This window comes from Panicum hallii, chromosome 8, assembly GCF_002211085.1.
Source record: "Panicum hallii strain FIL2 chromosome 8, PHallii_v3.1, whole genome shotgun sequence".
NCBI classification, from domain to species: Eukaryota; Viridiplantae; Streptophyta; class Magnoliopsida; order Poales; family Poaceae; genus Panicum; species Panicum hallii.
In genome coordinates, this window is record NC_038049.1 from 9,306,486 (window position 1) to 9,332,455 (window position 25,970).

The window sequence follows — 25,970 nt, forward strand, 5'->3', positions numbered from 1 at the left end:
CATACATTAATTTTCACAATGAAACTGTATGTTCAAGTGATTAAGTCCTTGTAGCCCCCACGACACTCACACCCAACTAATGCAGCCACCAATGATGACAACGGACATACGGATGGATGTCATCAGTTAGTTGCCAGTGGCAACTTGTCCATGTGTTCACACAATTAAAGTCCATGGCTCGTCACAGCGTAAGACCACTGCACAGGCGGCGGTGCTACGCCATGCTACGCTATGCTCTGCTTTCGTGATTCACGAAACCGTATTGTTATGGTAAAAAAGTGTGTGTTATTAGTCGCTAATTGCTCGGCCGGCTAGGGTTAGCTGGGTTGCACGAACTAGACACACGTCCATGCCTGCATGTACGCTTCTTTTTACATGATGCTTGACGCTATGAACACGATCCGCAAGGGATGGATCAAAGTTGTCCACGTAGGGATAGATATTTCCAAGTAGTCTGCTAGTACGATAATTGTTGGTAGCCGTTTAATTTGATGGAACATAAATTAAGCTAGGTAGCTTTGATAAACAAAAGATTTGTGTTTAAATAACTTCATGCGGTGATGGGGGGAGTTTTTTTTTTTACCTTAGCCAGTACTTCGTCAATATGCGCTTTGAAATACACATAAAAGTGTACATCATTTTTGTATATATAATGTGGCGACAGACATTATTTTAATGGCAAACTAACACAATAAGGTTCCAGGGGCCCAAAAGATCTGCAGCAAGATATACCCTTAGATCACAGAATTAATTAAGCTATGTTTGATACCAATAAGGTTTGTAAAACTGTACTACTTGAACGTTAGTTTCTGTTTTAGCATATTTATCTTGAAGACATGGCGGAGCTACAATAATAATTTTCAAGAAAACCCTAGTTATATGATAAAAAGTGATAAATCTCAACAAAAGGTGTTCATGATTTCAAATGTTTTGTTACCTTAAGTACATGAATGCAAGATGCCAATTATTATTTAAGTCTGGAAAATTTTAACCATGGTTTTTGGAAGCAATTTTCATAGAGGTTGCATGAATATATGAATGTATGATCTTATTTTATATTTTGTCAGCTTAGTTTCCACAGAGAGTAAAATGAATGTATACCCAACAAAATCAATCAGGTATACAATGTACTTAAAAAAATTTCGATCAAACTAAAACTAGAAGAGTGTAAGTACACTAAATCCTTTAATATGGCCCCATTGATACTACAATAATCATGAAAAGGTACAAGTTGTCTAGCTAGTATTTTGACTCTGTGCTTTATGCTTGCTCTCTTAATTTTGTTTCCATTCTGCAATAATGGCTTGTGACTTTTTCCATTCTTGCACGATTGTCCTTGTTTCTATCGCGGATAAAGCAAAGCGAGCTGGAGCGCTCACAACCATGCTCGAACACGTCGACAAATTCAAGCGTGGGTCACTATGTCCCCTGTTTACCATGCAAAGCTATGTCGTGGCTTTACATAAACCATTTGAGGCATCAAACTAGTTAAGCATAAGCTCAACTAATTCGGTAGCTAGGGTCGTCATCGCATTAGGCGTAATCCACATGAGATGTAGCTCTCTCAAGCTTTAAATCCCCCTACATGCATTTAATACAATGGTTGAGAAGTTGGAGCTGAACCCGACTTGACACTAACCGGGCGGCTAAAATATTTGTCACACATGACATGACACTTTCAATAGTGTTATCTTCTCACTGTTGCTTTGGAACTAGCTTTAATTTCCTTCACCATCTAGCTCTTTTCAGTGGTGTTTTCTTCACACTGTTGCTTTTGAACTAGCTGCCATCAGCTTTCACCCTTTCCATTTCTCACTTTATGGATGTTGTGAGCTTTGGTTGGTTACATCAGCCCCGTCTGAGTTATCCGACGTCATGACATGCATGCATGTCACGTTTGCAGGCAGTCCACCATAAGCCTCTTGTGTCAAAGGCAAGCTACACTTAATTAGTTCATGGTCATTAGAAATTTTTGGAGCATGCGCACCGGCCTATGGGATAGATTCTAGATGACAATATTTTTAGGAGGATCTTTGTACGTACATGTAGGATGAGGACTAGCTGTGCTAGCTCTTGTCGCCACAAATCTGTCACGTAGCTAGTAGTGTCAGCAGTTAGGCGATGCTGGTGGCAGGGGTAGCTCGATCGTGATGTCCTTGTTTTATACACTTCCGTCACCAATCCATAGCTGAAAATTTTCATATTACCAACTACATGGCCGGCTGTGTGGATGAAGGGGTTTGTGTGGACTAAGTTTTAGGATTTAGATCCTATCGAAACTGAAGTCAAAGAACATTGTAGAAATTTTTATTTTTCTATCTAAACGGAAATAACTCTTTCCGGTTTGTTTTCTTTTCACATGCTTTTAATTAGCAACTTAAAAGAAAAAAAGGTTTGATCTCGGCTACGTCACTTAACTACATATTTTAGAAAAAAAATTACTACTGTTGTAAGGAATATCTTCAGGACATGTCATTTCCATGGTTTGATCTCATATAGGCGAGTGTGCAGATGTTATATGTGCGAGTGTGTACATACATATAGTGGTTTGTATGTGTATATAAGCGTCAGAGTCTGTCCTATATTTCTATAGAAATGCTTATTTTCTACTACATATTTTCTAATATGTTAGTTGTGTAAGTTGAGGTGCTGGCTCAATAGGCTCTGGTGCCTGCCATAGAAAGTGGGCTACAGTGCACAATACTTTGACACATAGTACATTTGAGTTTATGTGTTTGTTTTGAGGTAAATATTTTCATGAGTGATGTGATAAGCATATTTTTCTCTGAAGCTATTTGTCCTCCTTTGAATTTGATTAAACCAACGTATTATATAGAGTTGATACAGCATGAATATTTCAGAGATTCCAACCTCCATTTTCTTTTAGTTGTCACTAATAATTCACTGTAACAATTTTGACCACCCATTTTTTTAACAGAAGGTTTTTGCGTACTTCAGAATATATTTTTTTGGCGAAAATTCAGAATATATGATACTAATGAAGTATGTCCACAATAAAAAAGAGAAGACTCAACTTTGCACATGGGCTGTAATGGGCCAGGATGCACAGCCGGACCATTTTAGGCCGCAAGCCTGCAGTGGGCCGTGCGATTTTAACATGATTGAATTAACCATGAAGGCCATAATTGTGTACCCTGCATTTTTTTTGTTTTTTGTTTTCCAGTAGTCAATTTGCGTGGCCATCAATACTGCTAGATTTAAAATATTTTTCAGTCTTTTTTTAGAGTGTCTATATAACAACCGGGTGATTTTTTTCAGAGCTATCATCCAGATTTCCAGCCAACCATACAGTGGCACGTCCTATGATGAGTTTCCTGGTGGCTGGTTTGTAGATAACATTTGAGCGACAACAGCTTGTAATTTCACTCATAAAATACCATGGACGCAATGCACGGGAAACTAGCAAATCTGAATGAAAAAGAAAATTTTGTAACCTACCCACACCGATCATGTTGGAATATTTAGGCTAGACCCATTTATTTGAATAATAAATTAAGAATTAAAAGGCCCACGAGTTAATGTTGAGGAGTTACGAGGTAATTAATACCATATAAGTAATTGAGAAGAGTAATAACTGGGTTATAATTGGTGATTAAAATAGATAATTGATGACTGGTTGACGGTGCAAATTGATGGCTATTGCTGTGTTCCGGTTCATCCCCCATCCTCTCTGATCACCTATACAAGGAGCCAGCCTTCTCTCATTCTCAAACACATCAGCACTGTATGTGCTCTGTTCAGGAGATCTCTCTCTTCCTCTGTTTTCTGCTGCTTGCTTTGAATCTCCATCCCTAGCGCTGCGCGCACAGCCCTGACGAGAGCAGGCATCCGAAATCCTGCATGCTGAAGGTCCTGCACGGGATAGCAGGCAATCAATTTTTGAGGAGCGTCTTCACGCGACTACCTGAACGACTACGTCCTCTACATCGATGGCACGAACGACTGCTTTGTCATCAAGCCGTACAACTACTTCCATGTGGACGTTATTGTGTTCCCCAAGTGAACATCAAGATTGTCTCACCTATTTCCCGACGGCCATCTACACTTTATCAACCTAGTTCAGCTACATCGATTAGCCCGGATCGACACAATGTCCAATCCTAGGAATGACGTACCCGGTACCGGAGGTACCGGTCCCGCCTCAGGGTACACAACCTAAACCTTCTATGGTTTATCTTTCTGTTCGTGTTATTTAGTATTAACATCAACAAAAGCACGTGCTTTGCTATCAGAAGATCACTAATTTATATCATGGAATTGCTAGCAATATTCGGAATTAAAATATACCAAAATTTGCCTATATTTCTAACAGACCATTAGCAGGTTAAGGGATAAAATAAGCATCAACTCTATCGCGTGTCAAAGCATGCACTTGCTGTCTTCAGTTTGTTACTGAAATTGTAACCTAACTAACAGATTCAGAGCACAGTGAACCATAAACAAACACTTGCAGGTTGCCGCGAAAAGAAAGAAAGAGAAGCAAACAAGAAAAATAAAAAAGGAAAGAAAATAGTTGGATCGTGATGTTCGGTTCTTTAAAGCGGGTTACAGCTTTATAGATCAAAGCATATAAACTTAATCATTGCAGCTTCAATCAACACATACACGCTAGGCAAAAAAAAAAAATGCTTCAAACACACATACACTATTAAAAAATGATACATTCATATATCATCAGAATTTCCCCAGGGGACAACTATGGAAGCAACATGGAACACAAAAATGATAATAAGAACTATTACTGATAAAGAGAGCAAAAAAGACACATAACATAATATCAGATAACCAGCGTCCTCTATTACAATGTAGAAATCTTGCAACAATATATAAGGAGAAAACTGCAAGGTCATAATTCTTGAAAGTTTACCTGATCTACGCATGTAGACAAGGTTAGAATCCGAGGAAAGGTGACAAATGCAGATTCAAAACAACTCAAATATTAGGACCCAACATTCCAAATTCCCCTCATCAAGAACATGTCTCAGGCACCATTTGGATGTCGATATTGGAGGGCATGGCGTTGAATTGGATTCAATACCAAAACAACGATGGTATTGAAATGGCCACAATTCGAATTCTATTGTTTGGATGACCGTTGCATTGGACCTTGGAATCCTAAGAAGCAAAACGATTCAGTCCCTGTTTGGATGTATAACCATGGAATTGAAAGAGGAGGGGGCTAGAACAGGACATCGCCGCCGGCGGAGGAGAAGACGGGCCGCCGCTCCTCTCACATCCCAACCCTGCCGCTCCTCCATCGTCGACCTCGAGGCCGAATCGATCTCCGCCCGCTGTATCGAGGGGAGCAGGGCAGGGCTCGGTGGAGGAGGCCAGGAGGGGCATGGAGGAGCGCCATGGCGGGCTGCCGCCGCCGGCGGAGCGGAGTGGAGCAGGACACGGCGGCGGAGGGGAGCGGAGCAGAGCCGAGCAGGACATGGCGGCGGAGGGGAGCGGAGCAGAGTGGCGATGGAGGGATCGGCGCGGCGGCGGAGGGACCGGCGCGGAGGAGCAGGAGGGGAGCGGGGTGCGGAGGAGGAGAGTAGCGGACGCGGCGGCGGGAGTGGTGCGGAGGAACAAAGAGAAGGGAACAGCGCCCGGGAGAAGAGCAGCGGCACAGGAGGAGAAAGAGAGAGAGAAGACGCGGGGGAGATGGAGTGAGAATGATTCCAACCAATGCTGAGGGGGTTGGCTCCGTACTGAAAGCGAAGGGTGGGTTGAATATTATTTGATACTGAGGTTCATTTTCAATTCTAAATTTTAGGACATCCAAATAACCAATATTTGGAGTTATCAATTCCAATTCCAAATCTTGAGGCTCAATTTCTACATCCAAATGCAGTGCCAAAGTTATTCAGAAAATTGATTCCTAAAACTAGAACAAGGTAGAGAGGAATGCAAACACTACGTGATTGAAAGGACCTAAGAAATACCATGAATGCAACACCATGAATACAAAAAAAGAAAGAAAATCCGGGCAATAGAGAGGATCTGAGCTTGCCCCAAACAGACAATCACCACTAGGTGATACAAAAGAAAAAGATTGGGAATGATACGAGATCAATATCACGATCCAAAAATTAAAAACATGCTTAACATGTAGCCATGATAGACATGAGCATCATTAGCATATAATTGAGTGTTGGTACTTTTAACGATCATAGGAAAATTCGCAAAAGTAGGAATACTGAAGTAGCTTTCACCTAGGAGTATCCCAAGATATCGAATCCACATGGAACACGAGTGTACTATATATCTAAGAAAGGGGTTCATCCAAGGATAACAAGAATAGGTAGGCAAGGGTAGACAGGATTCTTTATGGGTGAAGGTCCTGGTATAAGGTGGGTTCAACCTCTACTTGCTTACTTCTCACTTCAAGCACTGGCTTATACCTAGTCTGCCAGGGTACTCCAGCTTATAGCTCTACGACGTACCCGAACATGGAGGATTACAAAAGACGGATAGAGCTACCGCCACCTAACTCCTACCTCTTCAACCTGTGGGGCACGCGACAATCAAAAGTAACCTCTAACCTAGATACCACGTCTAAGCTATCGATTATTACATTAGCCTTGGTTAAGAACTTCCCTCTTTATCCAAAGTTTTAGACTAAAGCATTCACTAAACTAGTGAACGATGATTCTGTATGAAGAGTGCCGACAGACTCGGCATTCGTCAGACTACCTCTCACTCTCTCCTTATTCTAAAGACAGCTAGGCAGCTCTTCACCTTGGAGTGGAGACCTAATCTTCTTGTATCCCGTGTGTTGTGTGTGGAGTTATTCCCCTCGTTTTATAAGGCCTATAGGGTAGTTCTGAGATAGTAACTGCGCACGAAGCTATCACAATCGATGTTGGGAAGGCGGCAAGAGGCAACACATGGCGGCTGAAGATGAGGGGGGCCAAGGATAGTTCGGCCAAACCCTCGGTTCGGCCGAACCCCAGGCACTGCCTCTCACACCGCCTTTCGTTTGGGACGCTGCCCTGTGGGTCCTTAAGCGGGTACACAGTGATTCTTGTTAAATTGAGTTGGTTTTCTCTCGTTTGTGCGCCCATGAATCCGTGTGCTTTCCTCTGATTGGTTGGAGGTGTGTCTCTTTCTTTTATTACATTATGTTTCCTCCTAATTCATTAGTAAATCACCTGCATACATTATTGACCAATACTTGTGGAATTGGTTATTATAACACCTACCACTATATTTGATGATTTATCTTTCATATCTTTTATGCAGGATTTGATGGTCCAATATGGCATTCACGGCCCATCAATATTAAGCATCATGAATTTTTCCATGCTACTGTCTCCACTTAATTTAACTAAATACTAGTTGTAAAATGATAAAATGTAAGTCAATTTTCTAAATTTTTGAAAGTGGTTTGCTAGGGCATAAAATTCATGGAAAGTTGTTAAATGTATATGTTGCCTTTTCAATTGTGATCAAACCTTAGCATCGTGTTCTTGGTGATTCTATCTTTGCAATGGTTATTTGTGGAAAATTTATGGGTGTTAGTAATAGTAATTTTGAGGAGGGGGAAGTTTGAACTTTTTTCTTTGCACCCAGGCCCATGTGTCAGCCCCTACCCCCGCCTCTTCCGCGCCCCTCGCTCGCCCGTTGGCCGACATTGCCCCACGCCGGCGGCCGCTGACTGGCTAGCATGGCCACACCCCATCCAAAAGTCGGGTGCACCACCCCCTCACTTTAAAATCTGACGCTAACCCCCTCCGCTAAACCCTAGCCGCTCATTTTCCACCACTGCCTCCTCGGCTCCTACGCGCCAGCTGCCATTGTTCTCCGCCGATGATGAGTGTCATCCAACTCTACGGTGGCGCAGCACCCCCGCTACCCCCCTCTCGAGTCTCGACCCTTATCTCCTGCTCTCCCTTACCGTGCAGGATCCCCACCGTGTGCCTCCGTCCATCCACCACTACCGTCCACGGAGCACCTCATCGTCACCGTTCCCTGTCGACCAAGCCTCACTAGTCAGCTTCCCTGCCTCTAGGAGCACCTCTTGTTCGCATCCCCTCACCGCATCGCTGCCCCTTGCTGCCGGTCCGGCCCCGCCACGGGTAGATCTTGGGCGGGTGGAGAAAGTTTAGTTGGTGCTTTTTCAGGAAAAAGAAAAGTAAAAGTAATGTTTGCTTTAAGAATAGTAGCTGAAACTTGGAAATGTGTAGAAAACTATGTAGAACTCCGAATGTTTTATGAGCTTCCATGCTGTGTGCTATTTCATGCAAAAATATGTGTTGCCATGTTACTGTTGTAAATAATTATCTATGATTTATTTGTTAGGCGGGTAAAACTAACAAGGCTAAGTCAAAATAAGTATTGGGTCAAGCTGAACAACACAAAACGGCCCATATAATACCAGGGAGTAAATCTATTCCACCATTCACTAGTACAGAAATGCTCATTAGTCCCGATTGGAAAACCCCCTGTAGTCCCAGTTTTCCAACCGAGATAGCCAATCGGGGACTAAAAGGTCTGCAACACCTAAAAAAATAATTTGCAAGCACAACCAACTCTTGCAGTCCGCAGGAATGAAACTCAAGACCTCCTGCCTCGCGTATAGTTTCCTTACCACCCTATCTACACAACACATGTGACTCTAGATTGAATGCTTTCCTTTTAAACTGACCCGTGAAAAACCCTTTAGTCCCAGTTGGTGTCAGCATCCGAGACTAAAGAGGAACTTTTAGCTAGTTCCGGTTGGTGGCTCCAACCGGGACTAAAGGTCCCCTGCCCCTCTAGCCGTTGGACCTAGGACTCTAATGCTTTTATTAGTCCCGGGTCCAACCCCAGCCGGAACTAAAGGGGTGGATGAAAGGCCTGTTCTGTTCTAGTGATTCTTTCACAATCTTAAAAACATCACGGCCATCCAGAATTGAGTGAGAACAGCATAAATAATCACATGGGTGATGTTTAGGAATTCCATTTTTATTTGGAATGCACAACTGTTATTGGTCTTCTTTAGAATTTTCACAAATAGCAAGGGTTCTTAAGTCTAATAAAGATTTTTTGAGAGTTTTTCAATAAGTGAACAACCTTTTTTTTGAAAATGTTGGTAGGAGTTTTGCTTTCCCCCTCGGGGAGTGTCCAAATTAGACATAAAACTCTCGGTCATTACTTTATTAAGAAAACACAATAACTTACGGTCATTTGAGCAACACAATCGGGAATTGTTGAATATGTAGTGTTCAACTAGCTAAGAACGTGGTGGGTTCAATTTGCCGCCGATAATGAGATGAGTAATGGTAAAATTTATGGCCTCAACTGAAATGAAAAAAACTTGGACACGTTGTTTGATTAGTGATCAACGTCTCATGTTGTGTTCATGAAGGTAGTGTGTAAAAAACTCTTCCCGTAAGTTATTTTAATTTAATTCAGGTGTACATATATTTGTTCTTTGCAAGTTTGTATAATTTGTTCAATATTTACAATTTGTTTGTTCTACAAGTTTAGAATTTTATTCCAGATGTACATATTTGGTAAAAAAAAATCTTTGAGCTTGATAAAAAAGGTGTTAATAAAAATATTAACTAAATATAATCAAGTGAGATCTTGTTTTGAAGATTATATTGTAAGAAACTTAATGGTGCAATCCAAATTTAATTTAGATATACAGTTAAGATTTATGGTTTTTGAAGTTCTAAACTTTATTGCATACAGAATGACATCATCAATCTTGTCTTTTTATGCATGTATGTACCACTCTTTTCCAGGGCTAGTTCATAAACAATCTCCTTTTCTTGCTGGGTTGTACCAATGAAGTAAGTGTGATGTGGGAGTAGAGGAGGCTCTTATAATCAGCTTATTGGTGGAAATAAACGATAATCTCACCATCTTATTTTCGCTTATGTGGTAATTCGCTTTAGAGATTTGTACTACGAGAAGCGAAAAGCGAGAAAATCTTAGCTTAGTTTATAATCTAAGCGTGTCTGACAAAAGCAGAAACAAATAGGTCGAAAGCTCCGCACTGCGCCGCGTGAGAGCGCGCTACGGAAGCCTTTAGGCATGAAATTAGTTTCCATCACCGGCGCTACGTATAACCGCGCTTTGTCTTTCTCCCTATTTTATAATTACATTGATGTGGCGGTGGTTCAGATCCCTAGTTCTAAGAAAAACCAAAAAAATAAAGAAACCTTATTATCACGATACTAGTGGGCTGCTGGACATTTGCATCCTGCCTCCGATTTTACTGCCGCCCGCGTTGGGCCGAAACATAAATGCAAAAATCTTTGATCGACTTCGTCGGGCCGAGTTTTTCTCCAAAAAAAAGGACTCCCACGGGCCGAGTAGAGGCGATGGACTCGTTTACCCCAGGCCGCCGATCCACCTGGTTCCCCAATTAGGGCGCACTGAAACGTGTCCTGTTCCTCGATTCCACGGCATCCGCACGCCGCCGGCGAGGACAGCGGGCGGCACACACCGCCGGCAAGCGGACGAGCGGCGAGAACCTCGGCTCACAGAAGGAAGGGTACGAGGAGAGGCGGCCGATAAGAAGATGGGGTCGGCGTTGCTGCCGACGCTGCGGCTGAAGCGGGAGGTGGACGCCGCCATCCGCGACACCCTCGACAAGGTCCTCGTCCTTCGATTCGGCCGCACCGCCGACGCTGCCTGCCTCCACTTAGACGACATCGTGAGTACACCCCCGTCCCCCTCCCGCCGCAGCACACCTTCATGAGCTATTGTTGAGCAGAGCTGCCCTTCCCCTCTCACGAACCATCGTGCCCCCTTCTCCTTTTACCAACCTAGCTAGTTCCCCGCGGCGATTTTGGACCGAATCGGTGATTGCTAGATTTGAAGTTCGCTGTTCCTTGCTTTTTGCTAGGTTGGGGGTATTATTGGATTTAGATTAATTGCGACGAACGGGATTGGTGTGTTAATCGAAGTGGATCTGTTGGAACAGTGGGTTCAAGCTGCTTAAGCTCAAGATTTCTCCAAAAAAAAAACTACGTAAAACTAGAAGTCTAAAACTCTATGGTGATGTTGAGAACATCACCACACTATTTTCTGTTGCAATTTGCGAGTGTCAACAGTAATTGTGGTGTATCTTGGTGTAAAAAAAATCAAAACGTTACTAAGGAAAACTCTATTGCAGGGACTTATACGTCAGTGTGCAAATCCTTTGGATGTCTACAGATTCCAAATTTCACCTTTCTGCAACTTTGTGTCTATGAACCCTGCAAATCCATTATTTCTACCGCGATACCATTGTAGTTGTTGGATTACCTGTATTCTAATTGGATGCTATTAAATCTAAACCAAGCAAAACTACAATGTCGATTTGCCTGTGTCTTAATTACAAAAGATGAAAACACAATAGATGCAAAGGAAAGGCCTTCAATCTCATTTCTTCAGTACGATAGTGTATTAGTATGTGTGCATATTTTTACAGTGAAGGCTTTTTATTCACATCATTTCCCTATGTTAAGTGTGTGGCCTCTGTATATAAGTTCTGATCTTTTCCCATTCACCATGTTTTAACAGCTTGCTAAATCTTCGTGGGACATATCCAAGTTTGCTTCGGTAGCATTGGTTGATATGGATTCTGAGGAGATTCAAGTTTACATTGATTATTTTGATATTACATTGGTTCCAGCAACCATATTTTTCTTCAATGCCCATCACATGAAAATGGATTCGGGGTAGGATCTAGTTTACTCTTAAAAAACCATTATGTGCTGAAGCCTTTTCTTTCAGATAGTAGTTTTTTTTCAACATATATGCTCATAACCGAATGAAGCTTAACTTGTGTTAGACTCCTGTCAGGTTTTATTTCATATATTATGCACCCATGCTGCGCAAGCATGTATCATAATAATGATTGGCCATATATACCTGGATGTTACACATCTTAGTGCAGAGGCTCGGATAATCTTGTTCCATTCTATCATCTAGAATAAAGCTCATAACTGAGTGCAACTTTTTTTGCATGATAAATTTGAAATGTAAGCTTCTGAAAGCATGATATCTGGTTTGTCACACAGTGCTTCGTTGTTTTCTAATGCCATCGATTTGTAACATAAATGAACTTTGCAAAACTATGTTCATTTTGGTGTCACATATGTCGGAAGCCTTAACATTTGGATGCTGGGCAATAGGGTCACTAGTGAACAAGTAGAATGTGGAAGCAAATAACTAGTTTATGTTCAAGTGGAAATGACATTCTAAAGTTGCAATGATGTCTAATGAAGTTAGAATAATGACTATTGAATTATTTTTAAATTTCTGCCCACAGTATTCATATAGCTATGTACAGAGATGCGTACTCCTCTGTTTCCAAATATATGACATTGGAACAAGCTAATAAAGCATCATATATTTAAAATGGAGGAAGTATCCTAATTGTAAATGATTTATTGTAAGATTTACAATATTTAAAAACAATGGAGTACTGAGAACCACCTATGTTCTTCCTTATTTAGTTTAAATTCATGAGGCTAATATTTTATTGTTAATTTAACGAGGATTCAAATTGATATGCGCCATCAAGTATAATTATTTTCTCCTCACCATCATCAACAACAAAAATACAATTTAGTCCCAAGCAAGTTGGGGTAGGCTAGAGATGAAACCCATCATGACCCACTAACATCTCACTGTTCTTGTTTTCTCCTCACTATGCCTCCTACTTTTACTCTGCCATACCCTAGCTGCAACAGGAATATAACAAGCTTAATATATCTACAGGACACCTGATCACACAAAGTGGATAGGCTCTTTCAGCAGCAAGCAAGACTTCATTGATATTGTTGAGGTGAGTTTACCACTAGTTTTTTCTCTACGCTATAATTTATCTTAGCTTCTTCAGTTATTGTCTGACTTGAATTTGTTTTCTTTGAGAAAGCTCTGAAAGTATTTGAAGTAAACTTGTTCTTGGAGAATCAAGTAACTTGTGATGCCACTCTGTTGATCACTTTGCCCCTGCTTTATTTATGATACAGCTGTAGCCATGATATTTGAATGATTTCATATCCGTTCTTGGATTACCTAGTTAATATTCTCATCCGCTTGACTATTGGAATATCCTATTCTCTGTAGCAAGTTAGCTTCCTGTATGGCTGTATCACTTTTCTGCTCTTAAGTCTGATCGTTTGAAGAAATGTAGAGTACCTCTTTCTGAAAAATGGAATGGGGGAGCAGTCCTCTAGTCTGTTGGGAAAACCTTCCCGACCTACGGCCAGGGGTTTGTCCGGGACCCCTGAAGCCGGAGGGAGGACCGGTGCCCAAGATATGCGAGGAGCGCACTGGGAGTTGGAAGCTCCTAGTACAGTGCTGGAACCCATTGTTCCAGCCCACCCATCTCCGGAAGGTTACTGGCCACTCGGAAGTGCACCGGCCCTGGCAGTGGTCCGAACCTGGGAACAGTGGGTCAGCTCCCCTCATCTTTCCACTCTGGCCACCAGGTGGGGACGCCAGGTGTGCCCTAGAAGTGTCTGGGGAGGGCATAAGGACCCGGAAGCCAGCCTCATATTGGCCTGGGGATTATGATCCGCACCGACCGTGCTGGGGGCTGAACATAAAAGGGTTGGAGGCCACACCAGGGGTGATTAAGTCTTTTCGGCCACTCCAGGGTCTGGTAGTTGGCTATTGATACCCTACCAATCCTCTAGGTAAAAATAGACACAACTAGATACTCAGTCCCGCAGTTAACCTGCTGGGTTCACCCATGTAACCCAAGGGACCTCACACACTTGTTTGGGCTTTGTAACCACAAACATCCTCTTTGACTGAAAATTCTTTGCAGCCTAACTTAACTTGCCATCCTCTAGGAATTTTTAAGCTTGCCCGAGTAGGAGAATCACTAGGACAGCCATGGTACATAAACTTGAGGAAAATGGGGTCGATCTCGATGGTGGATGTGCTGAACTTTGAGATTAACTCTTTGTCAAGCTTATTAGGGACAAACTAGATCACCCAGGCTATGTGGCAACTGCATTTGGTGGTCAACTTTGAGGTGTTAAATTGTAACGAAGTGAGATGCAAGTGATATTTGAAAACCCCCCAGCTTGCATGTGGTTTTTTGCAATTTTCCTTCAGCTTTCTTATTTTAGCTGTTTGGTTATTCACTTATGATGAGAATGTTTACGAATATAATTATTTTGATCCCTTCAATTTCCTGGTGGTAGGCAATTTTTAGAGGTGCGATGAAAGGTAAATTGATAGTGTCTTGCCCCCTTCCACCTGAGAGGATACCCAGATTCCAGCTTCTTTTTAAGGATGTCTGAGGAAACGATAGCTCGTCAACTCTCACATGCTTGATTGCTGTCTTCGTCATGCTATGGAAAGAAAATGTATACACAATCAGCTACCTAGCTCATGTACTGTTTCTTTTAGCAACCTAGCTCATGTATTATTTCTCTTTCTTCTGCATCATGAGTGATACGGCAGATGATCTGCCGAAGGATATGGATCTGTCCATGGACAGCTGAAGTTTGTGAAGAATAATCAAGAGCTAGTACCCGTAAAGATATCTTGCATCTCACTTCCTTACCATTCAAATATGAGATCTTGATTCACCACGTGGAGTTAGCTTTTCCTTTCAGTAACCTGTGAAGCTAGCTGTGTCAAGAACTGAAATGATTAACTAAAAATAGTGCCAGTTGAACAAATCATGTAGTGTTGTTTCTCCCTATTGTGCAAGAGTTTTGATGTTTTGGACATCAAGTCAGGTCCTGAAAACAAAACTTTGACTGCTGATCTGTACTGCAATGTATTTCAGATCATGAAGACTTTTTGTGTAACACGAAACTGTGTTTTTAGAAAATTTACTCATTCAAATCTAAATCCTAATGTACAAGAAGTAATTATGATCAAAGTTCCAATGAGTTGATACAAATAGCACAAAACATCACTTGTGTATAAGAGTATATGAAAGAGTACATGGCACTATCACCTTTAGGGTGTGCGTCCTTGCTCCCCAATTCAATTATACTATTAGACTTTTTCTGTAGGAAGACAGACCTGAAAACATATATTGTTTCTTGGACCGTTGTATCCTATTTTCTGTGGCATTCAACAACAAATTGAAGTGGAAAATCACACTAGGAAATAGTAACTACACTGTATTGACCTATCCTTATTTCCCGCCATAAAAGAATTCAAATAGTTATGCCCCGAAACTAATCTCCACCTCATGCTTGCCAACCTCGAGGAAATGCGACCCTTTGTCGATCACCTTCCTACCGTCCCTTCTCACCCTGCTGAAATGTTCGCACGGGCTCACCTCAAACCTCAGGTGCGCCTTCTCCCCTGCCTTGATGTGCTGGCTCTGGAACCCGACCAGCTGCCTCGCCGGCCGGCCGTTGGTCACGTTCGGCCACCGGAGGAACATGAGCGCCGTGTGCTTCCCATCCATGGGCCCGTGGTTCGTCACCTTGACCACGGCCGGGAACTTGAGCTGCTCACAAACCTCGTCGCGGATGTGGTCGACGTGGTAGCCCCTGTTGTCTTCGGTCGTCGCTGTACGGCCGGCGGCGAGCAGGCTGGTGTTGTGCGTTGGGTTCTTGCGGCCGGTGACCAGCCGGTGGGAGAATTTGGAGTAGCTGAGGCCGTGGCCGAACTTGTAGACGGTCTTGCCATTGTAGAAGCGGTAGGTCCGGCCGGGGTAGCCGCCGGCGGCGCGCATCCTCATGTCCGTCATCGGGATCTTCGTGAACTCCTCCGGGTACCACGTCACCGGCAGCTTCCCGCTGGGGTTCTTCTCGCCGAAGAGGACTTTGGCGATGGCAAGGCCGCCGGCCTGGCCGGGGTAGCCGGCCCAGAGGATGGCGCCGATCTTGGGGTTCGACTGCGCGAACGTGATGTCCACGGGGCCGCCGGTGAGGAGCACCAGGATCACCGGCCGCTTCGCCGCATTGGCGACGGCGGTGATGAGGCTCTGTTGGTTCCCCGGCAGCAGCAGGCTCGTCCTGTCCTTGCCTTCGCTCTCCTGCTGCTGGCTCAGCCCCATGAAGAGGATGACCTCGTCCGACGAGCTCGCCAGCGCGGCCGCCTGGGGCGTCGCGGCGGCGTTGCAGGCCGCCGAGTTGCATCCGGCCAGGAACTTGACGTTCTTGACGAAGCCCTGGATCCCCTGGAGGGGCGTCGTGGGCGCGCACGGCGGACCCCAGTAGTTGCCGAGGAGGGCGAGGAAGTCGTTGGCGTTGTGGCCGATGACGGCGGCCGAGGCTACCGCACCGCGCATTAGCGGGAGCACGCCCGCGCCGTTCTTGAGCAGGACGATGCCGTCTAGCGCCGCCTCGAGCGCCAGGTTCTTGTGCTCCGGCGTGCAGATTTGCGCGGCGCCGAGGTTACCGTACACGCCGGCCTTGGGGTCGCCGTCGAAGTGGCCCAGCCGCATGCGGGTGGTGAAGAGGTTCTTGAGGGCCTTGTCCACGTCCTGCTGCGTCAGCTTCCCCTTCTGGATCGCCCCCGTGGCGTACTGCTGGATGTAGGGGCCGCAGTCAATGTCCAACCCTACAAATTGATCGCCATTTGTCACTCAAAACTGTTAAATCCACAGCGAAGATTGATCAAAGAGGTCCTCCAAGAGATGAGACGATCGACGTACGTACCGGCCTTGAGCGTGGCAGCGACGGTGTCCTCCGCCGTGGGGCGGTAGAATTGCGAGTTGCGCATGATGGCGACCGCATCGCAGTCGGCGGCGACGTACCCGTCGAGGCCCCAGCTGTTCCTGAAGGTCTTGGTGAGCAGGTCGGCGTTGGCACAGTTTGGCACGCCGTTGACGGAGGTGTAGGCGCACATGAGGCAGTTGGCCCGGCCCTCGACGACGCAGCTCCGGAACGGCGGGTCGAAGGTGTCGGCCAGGTCCTGCGCCGTCACCGTCGCCTTGAAGCTGTACCGAGACACGCCCTTCCAGTCCTCGAGGTCGTAGGCCGTGGCGTGCTTGCAGCACGCCGAGGTCAGCAGCACCGCCGGCGGCGCCGACCGCGTGTTGCTGGCGCTGCCCTGGATGCCCCGGACGAAGGCGGCGGCGTAGCGGCTGGCCACGGCGGGGTCCTCGCCGGGGGTCTCCTGACCGCGGCCCCAGCGCGGGTCCCGGAAGATGTTCACGTTCGGGGACCACATGGAGAGACCCTCCGCCTGGCCGATGTTGTACAGCGCCCGTGCCTCCTTGCCGGTGGCCTGCGCGGACGGGACGTCATCGATCCACTCATGTGAGCTCACGTGGCAGCCGAATTATTACTGTAAGTTTATATTTATATTATACATAATAACAAAGACGTATATGGATGCTTGCAACACACTCTTGGTGATGCATGCTAGCATGCTTGTGACTTTTGCAAAGTTCACAAGCATTAGTGGAGATCTAATTAGTAAATATGATGCTAGCGTTGCCTTTTGCCCACTATTTGATCATTCATTTCTAGTGAGTGAGAAACCTTTTGTGAGCCAGCTTAGTGTCAGTTTACTTCGGAGTTATTGGAGTATATGGAAGCATTCATCATGTAACCGCACACATGTACTCACTTTCAACTGCAAGCTAGTAGTACCAATGACATATTAAAATTGAGACATTTACCACATATTTTTGAAACAGAGAACGAAAAGGAGAAAATAAACATCGGCCGGCCTTTGGTCGGTCTTATCAGTCACCAAAACTTGATGTATTTATTTTGGATAACAAATACAGTTTACAGCGCATAATTTTGGTCATTATTTTCTATTCTAATATAGTTTTAAAACACAATGAAACTATGACATTGTGAGGATACTTTTCAGGACAAATTTACAACAAATCCTTATGTTATTGTGACTGCATGGGGTTACTAATGCAAGCATTTAATGAGCGAGATTGAACTTAAGCATTGATCACATATAAAGTGCACTGTTAAATTATTGTTTACTCTCTTCCCAGCATTGGTTATGAGACGTTTTTAAACAAGGTTCTGATCAATACTATCTTTTAAAAGATGTAGTTTAAAAAATATAGATGTCACGTGCGTAGAGTTGTTTTTTCAAAATATTTCATAGTTCATTAGAAATGTCATACGAGTATAAATGTCCAAACGCTAAATATCTTAGCCCGCTATTTTGGACATTGGGTGCATTATATTATATATATAAAGAAACTTATTTTCTTAATAGTTTTGTATACCTTATCAGCATTATCAGAAAACCTGAATTTTGTAAATCGCGGATCGAACATGTGAAAGAACAGCTGAAATGCATCCCAGCAGATCCCAATGACCATGATAATGACACGCTCACCATATGCATCGATCAAGAGTGTGTCATGGACCAACCATGCCCTGCACCGCGCCGTCAGATCGCGTCACGTACCTGGCCGATGCGGAACCAGAGGTTGTCGTTGAAGGCGGCGGCGGTGAGCAGCACCTGCGGGAAGCTTGTGGCGGACCGGACGGCGCCCTGGTCGAGGTGGATGCCCTTGCCGGAGATGGCCACCCCGTGCAGCGCCTCGTTCCACCACTTGTACCCCGGGACGCCCAGCCGCGGCACCCCCGGCGAGATGTCGCCGAGCTGGGACACCTTCTCCGCGGGCGTCATCCGCGACACCAGGTCCGCCGCGCGCTGCGCCGCGGGGAGCTTCGCGTTGCAGAACGGGAGCGCATGCGACGGCGACGAGGGCCCGCACGAGAAGGGCGGTGCCCCGGCCGCTGCCGGTCCCGCGAGCAGCGCCGGGGCCACGACGGCGACGGCCGCCAGGAGGCGGAGAGCTGCTGCTGCAAGCGCCGCCATGCCAGGGTTTCTGCTGTGGATGGAGGTGGCGGCCATGGCTGGGGGTAGAGAAGTAGTCAGGGAGCTAGGATGAGGCGCGACGATCCATCCGACGAGAGGGAGTGAGAGGCTTAGGGGTGGCGAGAGCGCGTGCTTATATAGAGAGGGTCTGGGTCAACAGCAGCTATCGCCAGGCCGCATGTCGCTCGGCTCACTGGAGTTTGCGTGTGATGCACTATAAACCAAGCTATTATTAGTAGCCATCAAGGGGAATCGCAGGTTAAGCATGCAAGCAATGCGCTGCTGTTTCCATCCTGACTGCTTGGGATTTATTTGAGATCCGTAGCTCGTGTAACGAGCTTCCCACGCGGTATCATCCGAACCTAACATTTGGAATTGGGACTTGGGAGAGCCTGCACTGTTAAATTTAAGCTTGGATTCTTGAAGGACAAACAAACGTGAACAGAGGAAATACGCAATTAGTGATCCACACGCATGCGTTGTCTTCTTTGTTATCCAATGGAAGTCGGCCTGATTAGGTTTGGGAATCTTTTAATAATTAATTAAGTAAAATATACCGCTGGACCTTAAATTTAGCTAGAGGTGTTATCCAAAGTCCCCCCAAATATTTAAAATGCATATTCAAATTCTTAAACTTGATAATTGTATCCTGTGAAATCCAAATTACAGTTGCTTAAACTAAATCAAAATTTATATAATTTGTTCAAATAAAAAATTATATACGAAACATATACACGTAAGAAATTATAGCAAATTTAATTGTACAAATATATTTAAATATAAAAGATCTATATAAAAATTTTGTAGGAAAATGAAACTCATATGACAAAATTTGTAAAAAATTATAAAATAATAAATATTAAATTTTGGAGGAAACATTAAAACAATATTCGAATATAAAGTTTTGAAACAAAATTTGGAGAAAATTTAAAAAAATATAAGAGTTGAGCGCAAAAGTTTAAAAGTAAAATTTATACCCACATGTAAGCTCCACATCAACATAAATACTTCCGCTTTATAACTTAAAATGGTAATTTGGACTTAACATGACACAATTAGTAAGTTTGTGGATCTAAATGTGTATTTTAAAAATTTACGGATCTAGATGACACTATGAGCCAAGTTCGAGAACCGGCGATGCATTTTACTCTAATTAATTGGAGTCCCAACACACCATTCAGAGATAAGAGTGGAAAGATTCACGTTGGGAGATAGGACTATAGGAATAGAAATAATTAATTCGAGCCACCACAGTCTACAGCTGTCTGTTATATATCTGAAATACCTTAGGGCACCAGTAATGTGTGAAATGTATGTTGCATGTCTTACGTGGCAAATTAATTAAATAAACGGGCGACCTTATAATTACAACAGTGGGTTTTAGGAATGTTGAGCTGAAATCCGACTTGAAGTTCAAGAGTGGACTCAAACAATAAAATAATACAAATAGAGAGATCCAGGTGATGGGGTATCTTAGATTATTTTGAGTGGAGATATCATAAGATTTCAAATTTTAATTTTAATTTTATATCCACAAAAAATGTCATGGCAAGAAATTGAAAGAGAAAAGGGATGTGTTTCATCTGCATAAAACATGTTGACCTGCTGAAACCGGCATAGGTTCAGAAGGGTTTTATTTCATCGTAATGCGGTCGTGCAATCCCATGCATGTCAATTAAATGCTATGATTAGCCTATAAGATCATGAAATAAAATAGTATATTGGAAGTTTTGTTTTATTCAATAAATCAAAATTATTTAGATGTCCTGTCTCTCTTATAAACCGGGAACAAAAGTATTGGAAACAACTTCGGAAATGGCAGATATAACAAAAGTAGACCTCAGCACATGTGGGACCCACCTTAAGGTTCTTTGAGGCTGTATACACTTCCGATGCCCTGTGCTGAGAGGAAGGTAGCATTTTGTTGTTTAATGCGGTCCACAAATTTTTTAACCAACAACACTTATGGGTGCGTTTCTATGGATATAGCAAAAAAAAAAAGGTTGTATCCTCGAGAGAACGTAACCAGGCAAAAAAAATATGAAAAACAACACCAGCGGGTTGGATTGGGATATCAACACGCGACGAAAAGGACTCACCTCAAACCACACCGAAACCTGCAGCGTGACCTTGCATCGACAGGAAACCGATAGAAGTAGACTGCACTACACCGAGAAGGCCACCGCCATGCTAGATCCTCTGCCGTAGTGCCGCTGCAACACTACACTCCTGACATAATAAGAACACTGAATCCGGACCTCTCGCAGGCTGCTTCGCAGTCGCCGCTGCAATAACACAAACGCGCGGTGGTCTCGCCACATCTGCTGTTGGACTCTACCTCGCTCTCGTCACCTCGAAGAAACACCGCATGCGGGGCCGCGCCACACCCGCCACGGTACTCCATGTCACAGATCCATTTCTAAAGTCGCCATGACAGTGATGAGCAATGTTGCTCCGCTTCCCCGTATCTCCATCAATTAGTGGAGCTGCCATCATAGGTCGACCTCACCTTCTTGCTTCACCCGCGCACAAAACCTCCACTGCCATGCCAGCGAGCGAAAGAAGTCGCTTGCGCCATCTTTCGATGATGTACCGCACCGGATAGCCCAGCCAAGCTGAGCAACCCGCCACGATCCGCTGCAAGCCAAGTCGTCCCACAATGTCGATGCCGCAAGCGTCATCCTCCGACGTAGTCCCACGCCGCACTGACCATTGCCAAAAGCAACGCCAGCCGCCGCGGTCCGCTGCAAGCAGCCACAACCGACAACTATGCGACAACCTCCGGCCGCTACCATAACCACGAACGCCTCCACGTGGGCTCAGCAGCACCCATCCAGCTTGCCACGCGGTGGACTTGCCATCTCCAGCTGTTGCCGTTCATGATCGAAGGACCAACAATGCCAAAGTCGAGTTAGTTCTCTAGAGACGACGCCTCCAAGGAGGGCATGATGCCAAAGGTGCCATCGTCGCTCCTCCAAGAACTAGACTCGCTCCTCCAAGAACTAGACTGGGTTTTCACCCAGAGAACCTGTGCAATAGGGTTGTATCCCCAACGTGACGCCCCCAACGGAGAAAATGACGTCCTAGGATGCCGTCGTCATATCTCCAGCAAGAACGCCGGTGAGGGCTGACGCCTGGAGCACTCAACCCCCATACACGCTCACGGCTGGGCACTCCCGAGCCACAGCCACGGCAACATTCGGGACGGCGCCGCCACCGTGCCTCCACTCTCCACGCCACGTACCTCCACTCGCCACGTCGCGTACCTCCACCTTCGTAGCGCTCTGTTGTCGGTCAAAACCCACCGGCGAGCAGTGACAGGCAACACGAGGAGCCGGGAGGTTTCCGGGACTGCTGGTGAGTCCCGGTCCCTCGGTCAACGGCCCAGAAGTCCGGCACATGCCCTGGCTTGGTGAAGTGCTAGGCGTGCCACCTGACCTATACCTGATCAGGAAGGTGTAGAAACCGTTCGTTAGCTATTTTCCTGCATACACAGCCATATTAAACATTAGTCTGAGCCGTGGTCAGCTCTTACAACGACCCCGAGATTAGCTAAAGAAGCCGACGGAATCCTTGTATTAGATTAGACCTTCGGGTACCTTTCAGAATCGGCTAAAAAGAAGCCGATTGCCACATTTAATAGATCGGATCTACTAAACATATGAACGCTTTATATGAATCCGATAAGAGAATAAAAGCATGTTCTGTAATTGCCAAGCTAATCCAATCTGCGATGGTAAAAGCTTTCACCGTATGACCGGAACATCCTACGCGTGGTTAAGCCTAACGAACATGAAAGATGACAATACGCTAACCCGAAAAGAGGCCTAAAAACCAACTTAATAAGTCGATTCCAGGAACAATCCCTCGTCAGGTTACCATAAGGCACCAAACATGCAGCCGGAACATTCAACCCATTTGAAGGGCCTAATCATGCGGATATTAAACCAATTCCTTGTAATACAAAGAACTACCATAACAGATTAGATCTACCAAGCAAGAACAGAGCAAGGCGCTGCCCTTGCACCTGAGATCACATACAAGAGCAGCTAAACGATTATGAACAGCAAGCAAACATAGATCTACTATTCAAAGCCAATGCAAGATAACAAGTGTTACTCGCCATCAAAAACGCTTCAGTACGAGAAACACAAAGATTAACAGATAACAGCAACGCTGCTCCGACCATGCAGAACATGATCGGAGCAGCATGACGATTACCTGGAAAAGTCCTTGGGAAGGGGTGGTGATGCGCCGAGAGTTTTGTTGTGAATGATTGATTCCTATTGAATCTCACGATAAATATTTATAGTCCGGAGACTTGATCTTTTCTAACTAACCCTTGCTGATTACAACACAATCTCTAACTTACTATTTTTAAACTATCCTTAGATACACGGCCACCCTGGCCCTTGACACGTTCGCACAGAGGCCGATTTGCAGACCATTACGATGATTTCCTTCAGCCCATGTTGCTTTCGGCCCATCCCTTGGCCCAGTCAAATTATGGCGATAACACATGCCCCCCCTGGTTTTGGCAATGATAATTCCGAAACCATTGCCTCCTCGACTTCTCGGACTTGTGTACGCTCATACCGCTTCCATGCCATTAGATGCGGCCCTTCGACTTCCAAGGCCTGTACGCACGCGCTGCCTTCCAATGCCGTCAGACGCGACCTTTCGACTTCTTCCTCGGGAATCGCGATAACGCCGCTTCGCCTTCCATCTCTGCCTTATAAACTGTTATCGGCGGATTTATTTCTATCCATCGTCTTCCCCCGTGCATTAGTCGTATCAGCACACTCTGCATCCCCTGACAATGGCTTCCTTTTCTTCTGTTTCCTCCAATTCCCCTTCGTCTTCTTCCATAATCTCCATCACTTCTCCTGACTCCAACACCTCCAGAGAGGCGACGCCGGAGTTCGATCCAATAGCTTTGTATGAAGCTCTCGCTCCTCTGCATTGGGATGCAGAGGAGTGGGACTACAGCACTTGGTCAGAGGATGATGTGCCCCTGACCGACGATGAAGACCTCCAAATTCTCCTTCATGGGGACCTGGACAAAGACGACGACGAAGATTCTTGGGATGATGATTTCCTCTCTTTCTCAGAAGAAGATGCCAAGGAGACTTCCACCGACGATGACTCAGTAGTAGGAGGGTTCCTGCGTGGCGGATCGTCAACTTCAGAAGACACCGGGGACGCCAGCGACAACACCAGTGATGATGGTGGCGATGGCAACAGCACCGGCTGCAATGACGACAGCAGCGGCGATGACACCAGCGCGTCCCCCCCCCCCCGTACAAGCGCCGCAAGATCTTAGGGACTTACTGGTGGTAGTTCATAAGGTCTTCCACCGCTGTGCGCATAGCCAGTAGATCGGCTTCTTTTGCCATAATTTCTTGTAAATGAACCCTTCTGTTTTAGCGATCCGGTGTTTTAAAAATCCAATCTTCTAAAGTCCGATGGCATCGCATCGATCTCTTTCCCTGAATTGTCGAATCCAATCTCAAACTTTTCTTTATCCCAAGAACTCGAGTACCCTTCAAATGATCTCGTTAATAACAAGAGATAAAAATCCCAAGAACTCGAATACCCTTCACATGATCTCGTTAATAACAAGAGTACTCCGCAGTCGACTTCTTTGCCTGTTGTTGAATCTCGATCCCCAATCAGGTCAAAAAATATGAGTACCCAGAAAACCCCTCAAAGAAGTCGAACCTGTTCTTTTAAGATCAAGAGACACCTGCAACCATCCTCTTTGCTTTTATCGAGACCCAGGATTTGCAAGGCCCTATTATTGCTCCTAAAGTCGATGGTTTAACATCGGCTGTTCAACCTTCAGCTCCGTGCATGGACCGGCGCTGCTTTTTCTTTACAGATCTTTCAGCCTGATGCATTGCACCGGCTTCCAAAGTACCCGATAGATGCTGACCTCCAGCCTGGTATACCACGAGGTACCTGATCGGACCAACTTGAAATGTCACAAAGTACTCAACTATATCCACTTGTAGCCCGATGTATCACATCGGCTTCCCTCATAAATACCCTGATTGGGTTAATCCACAGCCTGATGCCTTGCATCGGCTTCATTACTCATCTTCCCACATGCTCGGGAAATATTTCTTGAGATGCTGACCGTTGACTGCCACCAGAAATTTAACCCCATCCAATTCCTCAAGCATGTATGCATTTCCTGGCAAAGCTTGATCAACTCTATAAGGCCTGTGCCAATTCGGAGACTATTTACCATATGCTGCATCCTTAGTCCCTAATGGTAACACCGCTTCCCACACTAAATCCCCAACTTGGAATTCCTTCGGTTTGACCTTCTTATTATACGCGCGGGCTACCTTGGCCTTATTTTCCTTGATCCTTTCCAGCGACCAAAGCCTGAGTTCTGTAATGTCTTCCACATTGTCACTCATTAGTGCTGCATATTCTTCAGCAGTCAACTCGTTCTGAAACTCTATCCGTCTTGAACCGGCCGTAACTTCCCATGGAAATACGGCCTCCTGCCCATATACTAAATGATATGGTGAAGTTCTTGTTGCCCCATGGCATGAAACACGATAAGCCCACAACGCTTCTGATAATACTTCATGCCAACACCGAGGGTATTCATCAATCTTTCTTTTGATCAGCTTGATCAAGCTCTTGTTAGACGCTTCGGCTTGTCCGTTTGCTTGAGCGTAGTATGGAGATGACCTGATTAATTTGATTCCCATGTCGGCCGTGAATTTTTTGAATTCATCAGATATAAATACCGACCCTCCATCTGTTGTAATGGTCTGAGGAATCCCAAACCTTTGAATGACGTGTTCTTTGATGAAATTGATGATGTCCCTCGACGTTACTGCCTTCATAGGAACAACCTCTACCCATTTGGTAAAATAATCTGTGATGGCCAGAATAAACTGATGGCCTTTACTTGATGGATGATTAATCTTACCGATCATGTCCATGCCCCAGCCCCTGAACGGCCAAGGTTTGATGATAGGATTCATTGCTGATGCTGGTACTATCTGTATTTTTCCAAACCTCTGGCAGGCCTGGCATCCTTTATAATACTTGAAGTAATCTTCCAGCATATCAGGCCAATAATGTCCCGAGCGTCTGATCAACCATTTCATCTTGTGAGCTGATTGGTGAGTACCACAAGTTCCTTCATGGACTTCATGTAAAAGCCGATTGGACTCGATCGGCCCCAAGCATTTAAGTAGTAGCCCTTCCAGAGTCCTGTAGAA

The 25,970-nt window shown here is 45.0% G+C and overlaps 2 protein-coding genes across 2 annotated transcripts; one reads left to right on the forward strand and one right to left on the reverse strand.

Annotated features, from left to right (window-relative positions):
* The first annotated feature begins 10,346 nt into the window (after positions 1–10,346).
* On the forward strand, positions 10,347–14,633 carry LOC112902803 (thioredoxin-like protein 4B). Its single transcript, XM_025971984.1, has 4 exons — positions 10,347–10,657; positions 11,509–11,666; positions 12,712–12,778; positions 14,151–14,633. Exons 1-4 carry the CDS (start codon positions 10,523–10,525, stop codon positions 14,247–14,249), a joined length of 459 nt encoding a protein of 152 aa, XP_025827769.1. The 5' UTR covers positions 10,347–10,522; the 3' UTR covers positions 14,250–14,633.
* Positions 14,634–14,970: 337 nt separating this feature from the next.
* Positions 14,971–18,801, reverse strand: LOC112902802 (probable beta-D-xylosidase 7). The gene is made up of 3 exons (XM_025971983.1): positions 18,307–18,801; positions 16,578–17,148; positions 14,971–16,479 (listed from the first exon to the last, which is right to left on the reverse strand). The coding sequence occupies exons 1-3, from the start codon at positions 18,757–18,759 to the stop codon at positions 15,131–15,133; spliced, it is 2,373 nt and encodes a 790-aa protein (XP_025827768.1). The 5' UTR covers positions 18,760–18,801; the 3' UTR covers positions 14,971–15,130.
* Positions 18,802–25,970: the final 7,169 nt, after the last annotated feature.

Coding starts and splice junctions, on each gene's coding strand:
- LOC112902803 (XM_025971984.1), top strand. CDS start 10,523: ATGGGGTCGGCGTTGCTGCCGACGCTGCGGCTGAAGCGGGAGGTGGAC. Junction 11,667..12,711: donor CACATGAAAATGGATTCGGG/GTAGGATCTAGT, acceptor ATATATCTACAG/GACACCTGATCACACAAAGT. Junction 12,779..14,150: donor ACTTCATTGATATTGTTGAG/GTGAGTTTACCA, acceptor TCCTGGTGGTAG/GCAATTTTTAGAGGTGCGAT.
- LOC112902802 (XM_025971983.1), bottom strand. CDS start 18,759: ATGGCCGCCACCTCCATCCACAGCAGAAACCCTGGCATGGCGGCGCTT. Junction 17,149..18,306: donor TCTGGTTCCGCATCGGCCAG/GTACGTGACGCG, acceptor CCGTCCGCGCAG/GCCACCGGCAAGGAGGCACG. Junction 16,480..16,577: donor CGCTGCCACGCTCAAGGCCG/GTACGTACGTCG, acceptor ATCAATTTGTAG/GGTTGGACATTGACTGCGGC.